Source organism: Lathyrus oleraceus, chromosome 4 (genome assembly GCF_024323335.1).
Source record: "Lathyrus oleraceus cultivar Zhongwan6 chromosome 4, CAAS_Psat_ZW6_1.0, whole genome shotgun sequence".
NCBI classification, from domain to species: Eukaryota; Viridiplantae; Streptophyta; class Magnoliopsida; order Fabales; family Fabaceae; genus Lathyrus; species Lathyrus oleraceus.
In genome coordinates, this window is record NC_066582.1 from 439,419,754 (window position 1) to 439,430,749 (window position 10,996).

At 32.3% G+C, this 10,996-nt stretch overlaps 2 protein-coding genes across 2 annotated transcripts; both read left to right on the plus strand.

The window, feature by feature from the left end:
• The first annotated feature begins 2,253 nt into the window (after window positions 1-2,253).
• On the plus strand, window positions 2,254-6,102 carry LOC127135218 (uncharacterized). The gene is made up of 5 exons (XM_051061984.1): window positions 2,254-3,235; window positions 3,369-3,427; window positions 4,938-5,066; window positions 5,315-5,450; window positions 5,528-6,102. Exons 1-5 carry the CDS (start codon window positions 2,534-2,536, stop codon window positions 5,846-5,848), a joined length of 1,347 nt encoding a protein of 448 aa, XP_050917941.1. The 5' UTR covers window positions 2,254-2,533; the 3' UTR covers window positions 5,849-6,102.
• Window positions 6,103-9,031: 2,929 nt separating this feature from the next.
• On the plus strand, window positions 9,032-10,523 carry LOC127135219 (gibberellin 20-oxidase-like protein). Its single transcript, XM_051061985.1, has 2 exons — window positions 9,032-9,531; window positions 9,872-10,523. The coding sequence occupies exons 1-2, from the start codon at window positions 9,173-9,175 to the stop codon at window positions 10,479-10,481; spliced, it is 969 nt and encodes a 322-aa protein (XP_050917942.1). The 5' UTR covers window positions 9,032-9,172; the 3' UTR covers window positions 10,482-10,523.
• The last annotated feature ends 473 nt before the right edge of the window (window positions 10,524-10,996 follow it).

Consider the following 10,996-nt stretch of genomic DNA (forward strand, 5'->3'; position numbering starts at 1 on the left):
GGGAAAATTCTAAAGAGGTATCAAAACATCAAATAAATGTCTCAAATTTTTTTAGAAAGTCACAAATACTCTAAGTATTGAGATCTCATAAGTTGGGGTGAAAAATGTTTCAAAATGATTAAAAATAAAATGTTAAATGAAAATTAAATGGAAAATAAAAGAAAATATGAATTAAATGCAAAATGACTTTTAAAAGTTTTGCAAAAATTACACGTGGTAGAAAATATTTTTATGAAATTATGGAAAAATATTGGAATAAAAAATAATAATAGAGCTATTTAAAATGAATTTTGAAAGAAAAAAGAAATTAAATAAAAAAAAATAGAAAAATAAACTTCAAATGGCAACGGCTAGTGAGGTGGCACACACTGATTGAATGGGGGATTCAAATTACCCTCTGAAGCGCGCAAAACACTTCATCTTCAACCTCCAAACTTGTGATTTTTCAAGTTCATGAACTTAGAGTTTTAAGCTCAAACACCAACCGTGCAAGCTTTTACTCCATTCATCGTTCATGTCTCTCTGCATTAGCGGTAGTCTTCCACAATATTTTTTTAATTTTTAATTTTTCAATTCAACTATTAGAATTTTGACTTAATTAAAGAAAAAAAAAGCTACTTCACATATTTGATTGGTCAATTTTACTCAAAATTCAAAGTGAGATAATATTCCGCGTAAAATATATATATATATATATATATATATATATATATATATATATATATATATATATATATATATATATATATATATATATATATATATATATATATATATATATATATATATATATATATATATATATATATATATATTAGAAACTGAATTGAAGATTGAATCGGTGAAATTTACGGTTTAAAATTCAATTGATTCAACCGGTTAAAGTTACGGTCGAACTGTCTATTAAATAAATTAATAACATATAATTAAATTTTATAAATATGTCACACATAATCATATATTTACAACTTAATAAAATAATTATTTCAAAAGTTCATTATAAGTTTAATATAATAATATCGATAATACATATAATAACACAACATAACATAATATAGTTCTACACTTCATTTCAACATTCATTTAAGAATAATTTGACCAAATTAAAGAATTACAATAAATTAAGTTAAACTAATTCAAACCAAACTTATAATAATAGAATATAATAACTAAAATAAAGTTCAAATAAGAATACCTAAATTAAATAAGATAAAATATCAAAAATAAATAATATAATATACTTCATTAGAAAAAATATGATTTGATTTACGACAAATAAATCTTAATTGACAACATTGACTTGAACGACAATCAATATTGAGTTGGATTTTATGATTATGTTTGAAAGGGATAGCGTAATGATGATGGGGGTATGGTCGAAAGAAAAACTATAATGGAATGACAAAATTTAGAAGTTCGTATCGTTATAAAAAATGCATTTTTTTTGTGATTGAAAATGTAGGTTAAGTTTTGATATTAACATATTAAAATTTTAAAAAAAGAAAATTAAAAATTGTCAATTTTATGCATTTTTTTGAATTGGACGGTTTTTTCCGGTTCTACCTGATTTTTCCGATTTTAATCCACTAGCAATTTTGAAAGGTTGACCCAACCGGCTTCATCTCCGGTTCCCGATCCAACCAGTTGAACCGGACGGTTCGGTCCGATTTTTAAAACATTGATATATATATATATATATATATATATATATATATATATATATATATATATATATATATATATATATATATATATTGAAATGAATCAAAAATGTTAAATTTAATAACATAACACTTCCGATAACCCGGTAACTTTTTACTGCATATTCATATAAAAAAAATTGATTAAATTTAACACTAATGCGTGTTTAGAATGAGATTGAAATCAAAGATTTTTTATTAAATTGAAAAAATACATGTAATTCAAGTGCTCTTGAGTATATTATATTTATTTTTAATTAGAGATTAATCTATATGCATTCAAAGATAAAAACATCTAATAAAAATTTAATATATTATAATATCATTAAAATAATTTTAAAATTTACTAATTTCTAACCATGATTGACTTTGAATTTAATAAGAAGAATCAAATTAACCTCGAATTGAGTGAATCCGATATCGATGGTAAAAACAAAATATAAATTTATGATGAGTTGATAGTATAAATATAAAATTATTTTAAATCCTATTTTATCTTTAAATAATCTCTCTATATAAATGAAATTAAAAAAAAGTGAGGAATATTAATGATTCCAATTAGTACATTCGACAAACCAACCCAATGAACCGTGAGACAATGGCTTTGACTGACCGGTATCACAGTCTCCCCTAACTCTCTCTCTCTCAACCCTCTTTCTCCCTTTCTTCTTCCTCTACAGATTCATCCCTTTCCACCACTACCAAACCCTCTATCTCTCTATTCTCCCTTTCTTCTCACCCTTCCCCAATTAACCATTCTTTACCCCATTCTCAGACAACCCTAGTAGCATAGGTTGTGTGTGAACTATGCTTGAATTGAAGTATAGGCATTGATGTCAGTTATCTGTGGGCTTCCTATACTCGAGTGTGTTTACTGTTTGGGTTGTGCGCGTTGGGTTTGGAAAAAATGTCTCTACACTGCAGGCTACGAGAGTGAGAATTGGGGTTTGGCTACTGCAGAGGAGTTTGAGCCTATACCGCGATTTTGTCGCATGATCTTAGCTGTTTACGAAGATGATATTCGTAACCCTCAATGGGCTCCGGAAGGTGGTTATGGTATTAATGCTGATTGGATAATCTTGCGGAAGGATTACGGGGATAACCAAGGCTGTGTTACTCCGTATATGATATACCTTGATCATGATCGTTCGGAGATTATACTTGCTGTTAGTGGACTCAATTTAGGGAAAGAAAGTGATTACGCGGTTTTGCTTGATAATAAACTAGGACAGACGGAATTTCATGGCGGATATGTTCATAATGGGTTATTGAAGGCAGCGGAATGGGTTTTTGATGCGGAATGGGAGGTTCTGAGGAAGCTAATAGCAGAATATCCAACTTATATGCTGACATTTGTTGGACATTCGCTCGGGGCAGGGGTGGTGGCGTTATTGACGATGCTAGCGCTTCATGATCGCGACAAATTGGGGTTACAGAGAAACAAGATGAAATGTTACGCGATTGCTCCTGCTCGATGCATGTCTCTCAATTTGGCTGTCCGATACGCGGATGTGATCAATTCTATTGTACTACAGGTCAGATGGTTTCCTTATAGAAAGCGATCATACGTAGAACCTAACCTTAAAAGAGAGTGATCTTTGCTGATTTTGTATCTATTTATTAGTTGTGTGTAGTAATATTCTATGCTTGCTTACTCTTTCTGAGCAGGATGATTTTTTACCTCGGACAACCACTGCTCTGGAAAGCGTCTACAGGTCACTTTTATGGTAAAATAACTATCACTACTTCGAAACAGTTTTATTGTATGAGTTAATGCTGAGACATTGACAATTAATTTTTCTAAGCCATTCTAGTAGAGAGCCAGCATTGTGTAGAGATTGAAGTGTGGATGCATTGTGATGGAATAATTTTTTTTAGAGTTAAAAAACTATGTATTCAAATCAAATGCCGCTAAATTGTCGGTTGTTACCGTGGAGAATCCATGGCATGGTGGATTCTGTGCCAGATGCCATAGTCCACAACACCATATTATAAGGCGTATTTTTAGCAGCCACCATAATCAGTCGTTGATAATACTGTTCTTGAACTCCTGATCTATCCCACACCTTCGGGGGTTCCCATGATGTTGAAGTTTGATCATGGAAGAACTTTTTCTTAGGTTAAGGTAGAGGTATTATTTTTTGTAAGATGTATAATAACCATTCCTAGGCCTAAACTTAAGATAAATTGTTGGAAAACTTGCTGTTGGACATGCTGTCGATACCCCAGTACACATGCTTAAACTAAATTTAAGCGAAATATATAACGGGCCTATGCTTTGTTCATGCTTTAAATCCAAAAGGGATTCACGGGAGGGGAGTGATGGTAGAGACAAAATCATTTTAAGGCTTAAATTTAACACCGTTGGGCATTTCGAAGTTTGTCTTTAACACATCCAATCCTCTTTAAGTAACTACTACCTATGTTATCAATCTCGAATAGCGGCGCTGCCATCCCTAAAAATGAAGCGGAACAGGACCAGGGAGCGGAACGACCGATATTTAATGATGCAGATTCTAATACAGTTAATACTAATGAACACAAAATTGTTAAAAACTAAAATAAATTAATCTAAATTCATGATGTATTCATATTTAGAAATAAAAGCCATAAGTCTTGAGCATAACGAACTTGCAGATGCAAATAAAATTCAATAAAATAACTTTGCTATCCTTAAATTTTCAAGGGTAATATCAGAGCGGCATTGTTCCGAATTCAATCCCATTATCGCGGTCATTCCAGCCGAGTCACCCATCTGTGCTGTGCCCGAAACGGTACGGCCTGACACTGTTTTCTTGGTTGTGCTGTTCCGTGCTGAGATAACGGCCGGAACGCCTGAGTTTGATAACATAGACTACTACTACTTGCTTTTTCAACATTCTTATGTATTTATTTACCTACCTGTCATATCAGCTGAACATTTTTCTTGCGAAAAACCAAGTTCCATTTTTCCTGAATTTGCGTCTGGTTCCAACCAGTTAATATGGTATTTTTTTTTCTCAGCGAATGCCGTAAACCTGATTTATTCATAGATTTTGGGATTTGTTGAATGAAATGGTATAATTTGTATACTAACAACAGGAAATAAGTTTTTTCAAATTTTCATGCATATGCATTGAATTATTGCATTTCAGCTTTTGCCACGAGCTCTGAACACTGTTATCCTTTCATGCTTATGCATTGGATTAGTACAGTCCAACTTTATGAGTTACAATGGTTGTTTTACTTTCTTGGCAGTTGGCCTTGTTTATTGTGTCTCTTGTGCTTAAAGGATACTTGCACACTGGAGGAGAAGAAGCTTAGAGACCCAAGGCGTCTGTACGCACCTGGTCGTCTCTATCACATCGTGGAGCGAAAGCCCTTCAGGTACAGTATTTGATGCTATCGTAACGAAGTTTCACTGAGCAATCTATTTATTTTGTACCGAATGACATTTACTGAACTAAAAAAAGACGATCTTCTCATATCTAAGCCAAAATTACGAATTCTAACATAAAAGGCTATTATATGTTTTTAACATGCTTATGGGCTTAAATTTATCAAGTTATTGAAATCGATGCATTGAATATTATCTTTATGCAGCAATAATTTGGAGTATAGTCTCCTGGTTGCAGGTTTGGAAGATTTCCACCGGTTGTTAGGACAGCGGTACCTGTTGATGGGAGGTTTGATCATATAGTTCTTTCTTGCAATGCAACTTCTGACCATGCCATCCTTTGGATCGAGAGGGAATCCCGACAGGCGCTCGATGTAAGCTATTTATACCTCAAGGCTTTGGTTATTATTCTTATTATTATGTGGTATTTCTAAACAATTATATTTCTCAGTTGATGCTAGAGAAAGATCGGCATATGGATATTCCGGCAGAGCAGAAGATGGTGAGGCAAAAATCTCTAGCTCGCGAACACAGTCAAGAGTACCGCGCGGCCCTTCAGAGGGCAGTTGCTTTGGATATTCCTCAAGCATACTCACCTTCCTCGTATGGAACATTTCATGAAATTGACATCAAGGAAGATTCCGGAAGATCTAGTGGCAAAAGTTCCTCCTTGTCTGACAAGAAACAATCGGAAGGATGGAATGAATTTGTCGGGCGCATGTTTGACGTGGACGACACAGGTCATATGGTGTTCAAGAAGACAACTCCTTAAAATATTTCTCTATATTAAGCTTGTTAGAGCCTTCTTTGCTTCTATTTTGGTTCCAAGAATGAAAATTCATTGATTTACACATTAAGCACTTATTTTAGTTTAGTACATGTTTTGTTGGGATGTTCATTTTAGTTTGGCCTCCATGTGAATATTATAACATAAAAAGCCTATTTGGGTTAATCTTCTAAGGAAGTATTTGTAGAAAGAGAAATATGAATAGTATTTTTGATATATAAGAATCAGTTTTTTTGATATTCTTTTAACTTGATAAAGATCTGGCACTTGAGAGAATCTTAAATGGGTTTGTCACTTTGTCCCAAATTGACTTTGGTTAAGCAGGTGCAAAAGTGATTAATCAAGAGGTAATGAGTCAGTAATAGCAAGATCAAATCTTCAAAGCACTTTTTTGGATCCAAATGAGATGCTATGCAATCATGATATTCCCACTGCAAAAATCTAGTGCTTAGATTTTGTGTCTTTTTTGAATGACCTACAAATCCATATTTATTCTTAGGTCAGTCCTACACATCATTTTGTCTCATTGTTTACTTGTTTTAGCAGCCAGTAGTTAAAATGTTTTAATCCACTAACACATTTTTTTAATCTTGTATTAAAATAATCCTTAGAGATTGGCCTGCAAGAGAAAGTTTGAGTTTAGAGAGTGTGTTTCTCTCGAGATTACCGTTTTGAATTCCGTTAGGTGTTAACAATTTCTAGGGTTCGGCAATCTATACTGAGTTTTGACTAGGCTCCTGGAAATGAACAGTGAGATTGATCTTCTTAGATTAGCAGGTTGTAAGGTCGGATACTAAATTTTAAGGTATGAGAATGTTGTATTTGTCTTAAGATCAGATATCTTCTTGGATTAGTAGGTTGTAAGGTCGGATAACTTATATCGAGTTTTGGCTTTAAATAGGCTCCTGGAAATGAACAGTGAGATTGATCTTCTTAGATTAGTCGGTTGTTAAGTTCGGATACTAAATTTTAAGATTAGTCGGTTGTAAGTTCGGATGCTAAATTTTAAGATATGAGAATGTTGTATTTGTCTTAAGGTCGGATATCTTCTTGGATTAGTAGGTTGTAAGGTCGGATAACCTATACCGAGTTTTGGCTTTAAATAGGCTCCTGGAAATGAACAGTGAGATTGATCTTCTTAGATTAGTCGGTTGTAAGTTCGGATACTAAATTTTAAGATATGTGAATGTTGTATTTGTCTTAAGGTCGGATATCTTCTTGGATTAGTAGGTCGTAAGGCCGGATACTAAAATTTAGGTCGTAAGGTTGGATATTAAATTTTAAGGAATGAGAATGTTGTTGTCGTAAGGTCGGATACCGAGTTTTATGGCGTGAGAATGTTGTTGTTGTGAATGGAGTAATGTCTTCACATTTGAATTTGAGAAATGAAGAGATGATAAAAGTGCGAATATGGTTTATAGTATCTGAAATTAAGATGCTTTTGACGAAATAGTTGTTGAAAACTTTTAAAAGAAGAAAGTGTGATCCATGCATAGCGGAATATAAATATACAAAGTCATCGTGGTTGGGATGCTTGGCAGCTTATTACCAGCCTGTCTTGCATATATTAAAAACAAGCAACATGTCAAAAGAAAATGAAACTATTTAAACCATCTTATTGTTGATGAATTAATCACTCATGTAAAAAGAAAATGAAACTATACAAAACATCTTATTATTGATGAATTAACCACTCTTGTACTATTTGATCACTTTGGGACACAGCTCTATATTGTTGGGCTTGTATCTAATGAATTTTGTATGAGGTTGGATTTGTTGGACTCGAATCAACATTAAAATCATGATTCATGCAATTTTTCATGTCTTCTTTAAAAAGCATAAATTGGAAAATCAGTTTTAACAACTTTGAGAAGTGGGAAAATATGAGTTCTTAAAGGTTTGAGAGCATTCTAGATTTGAGAAACACATTCTAAACAAATTGAATATTTAAGAGTTATTAAGGAGAAAATTCAGTCTTTTTATATCAAATCCTTTAGTAATTTTGTCTTGGTCGACCTTAAATCCGTATCAGTGCGGCTATAAGGCATTGTGAGAATCCTCACGATTTTATTTTTTAAAAAATAAGTCTTATTGGATTTGAGGTATATGATGATTGTATATAAATTATCCTTAGTCTTAACTATGAAGTAATATGAGATTATTTTGGTCATCCCGAAATAATTGTCTTTTCTTGTCGAGGTTAAAGGGCAAACATATCTGTTGCGCTCAGGTAATCAGAGATGAAGGGATGGGAATAAAGCTCAAACATGTTGGATTAGATTTTCAGTGTGGTGAATCAGACTTTCAATGCAATTAGGAGGTATGGAATAAAGCTCAAACATGTTGGATTAGATTTTCAGTATGGTGAATCAGACTTTCGGTGCAATTAGGAGGTGAGGTATTCGTAAGGTTAACACTTCAACATATTAGTAAAAAAGTAGTTTGAGAATGAGAATCAATTGAATATCTAAAATGACGCGAGCTGATTTTTATATAATATAGGCGATTAAAATTGTTTGTGTGTGATCCGACACTTTATCTATATTATCTTTCAATTAGATCCAACGATGATAGATGTGTCGGCTGACGTGATCGTGCGTCTTCCACAAATAGCAAAATCCAACATGATCCGGTTTTTTTCTATTACACTATTGTTTATGAAATATGTAACGACTCAAAATATAATTTTATTATTATAAAAAATAAAAATAAAAATTAATGATTATTCATATGATCTCTTCTATAAATTTAGGTATTTTCCCTTTTTCTTTTTTTTATTTTGTCAATCTCCTCTCTAATATCTCAGACAATTTCAAATATCAAAATATTTTAAATATCCAAATACCCGATAAAAAAATCTAATGTAACTCAGAATGTCAATTTCATTGACTAAATTACCAACCACCTATAATTAATAAACCAAACAGATGTTCCACATGAAAAGTAGTGTATACACTCTAAGCAACATAATTTCTATATTAATTCTACCCTTGTTGATTATTTTCTATACAAATCCTTTTTTAAAATAAATCATGGTCATAGACTCCACTTATCCCACCATCATTAACTTTAGTCCAATCATTAATTTCCACAATCATAATCCCTTTTATAAAACCTATTGACTCTATGCAAAAGCACCTAACAAGTTAGTTTTATTTTAGCTTCATTATGCTATATATCTTTGTTGGCACTTCTAAACCGTTACTTATTATATTCATCATTCTTCAACTATAAGCTTTTGACCAAACTTTTATACATTAAATACACCACAAAACTTTGGTAACAAAATACCAATATCACCTTTTCCAAATGGCAAATTCATATCCTTATGTTGTTGATCTTCCTATTATAGATATTTCTGAACCATTTCAATCTTCTTCTTTAACAACTCTCTCTAAAGCATGCAGAGATTGGGGATTTTTTCATATAATCAATCATGAAGTTTCCAAAGATCTTTGTAGCCAGCTTCATTCTTTGTCTAAGTTTATCTTTAATCTTCCTTCTGATACTAAGCTTAAACTTGGTCCTTTCTCTTCTTTGAAATCTTATACACCTCACTTCATTGCTTCTCCTTTCTTTGAGAGCCTTAGAGTTGATGGACCTGACTTTTATGTTTCTGCCAAGAGTTCTCAAGATGTTTTGTTTGAAAAGCAGAATTCTAAATTCAGGTAATGTTAAAAGAAACTATGTTATATCTTTACATTAGCACTTTCAAATTTTCAATCCATTTTTTTCTTCTATTTCATATGTGACTTATTTGAATTGAAGAACTTATGAGATGCCCGACACACATCTGAAAAATGGCGTGTCCGTGCTCGTGTTTGTTTCGGACGCCACATATATTTGTGATTGTGTTTAATTTATTTATTTTCTAAAATTATTATACGATAAGTCCTTATGCTTTAAGTGATTAATTAAGCGGTTTATCCAAACAGACGCTAGTTTTTTTTAAGCTTTTAGCTTAACAAATGCATAATTTATTTCTCTATTTGATATTTTCATCAACAGTGAGACACTAGAGGACTATTGTAGCAAGATGACAGACTTATCAGAAAGAATCTTGAAGCTAGTATTAATGACTTTAGGAGAAAGCTTTGAGAAGCTATTTTATGATTCTGAATTCAAAAACTGTCAAGGCTACTTAAGAATAAACAACTACGCATCACCAGAAAGAATGGATTCAGAAAACCAAGTAGAAGGACTAGGAATGCACACAGACATGAGCTGCATAACAATCCTATACCAAGACGAAATCGGCGGGCTACAAGTGAAAACACAAGAAGGAAAATGGATTGATATAAGTCCTTCTGAAGGGTCCTTGGTGGTGAACATAGGTGACATGATGCAAGCTTGGAGTAATGATAAGTTAAGATCTTCTGAACATAGAGTGGTTTTGAAGAAGCCTGTGGAGAGATTCTCTTTGGCTTTTTTTTGGTGTTTTGAGAATGAGAAAGTGGTTTTGGCACCTCAGGAAGTTGTTGGAGATGGGAATGAGAGAGTGTATGAGCCTTTTGTGTGTTCTGAGTATTTGAAGTTTAGAGAGAATAATCAGAGAGGGAGATTTGAAAAAGTTGGTTATACTGTTAGAGATTTTGCAGGGATTAAGTACAAACTGTGAATTTGATTATACTATATGATAGTTTATGCTTTCTTTCATTTATCTAAGATGTGAAAATGGTATATATAACATAAGATATATAGAGTCTTTGTTGATATTTAAATATGTTTATTTAGATTACGGTTTTAAATTGTGGTTGTGATTTTCTTACTTGTGGAAACCGCAGTCATGTTTGACAGAAAATCTCATTTGTGAAAGAGTTGCACTTCAGAAAATATAAAAAATCATGATTGTGCGAGTCGGGTCGGGTCATGGACTTTTATTTTTGAAAATTTTGATTTAATTTTGATTTAATTTTTATTGTGAAAGAGAACTAAATAGTGTTAGTTTTAGACTCTTTATAGAATTGATCAAGTGTTTGTTTTGTTGTATGAAGATTTATATTTGGAGCACATGAAAAGTGTGTTTTTGTTCTTATTGTTTTTTGGTTGGATGTGCATAGTATCTATTGAGGAGACAATTGTATTGATTTTAAAAGCACATATAGATCTAAGAAAATATTGAATACTAAAATC

Excerpts from the sequence above, each read along its gene's own strand:
- LOC127135218 (XM_051061984.1), top strand. The coding sequence starts at position 2,534 with ATGTCAGTTATCTGTGGGCTTCCTATACTCGAGTGTGTTTACTGTTTG. Across the intron at positions 5,067-5,314 it reads GTGGAGCGAAAGCCCTTCAG|GTTTGGAAGATTTCCACCGG; the intron begins GTACAGTATTTG and ends TCCTGGTTGCAG. Across the intron at positions 5,451-5,527 it reads AATCCCGACAGGCGCTCGAT|TTGATGCTAGAGAAAGATCG; the intron begins GTAAGCTATTTA and ends TATATTTCTCAG.
- LOC127135219 (XM_051061985.1), top strand. The coding sequence starts at position 9,173 with ATGGCAAATTCATATCCTTATGTTGTTGATCTTCCTATTATAGATATT. Across the intron at positions 9,532-9,871 it reads AAGCAGAATTCTAAATTCAG|TGAGACACTAGAGGACTATT; the intron begins GTAATGTTAAAA and ends TTTCATCAACAG.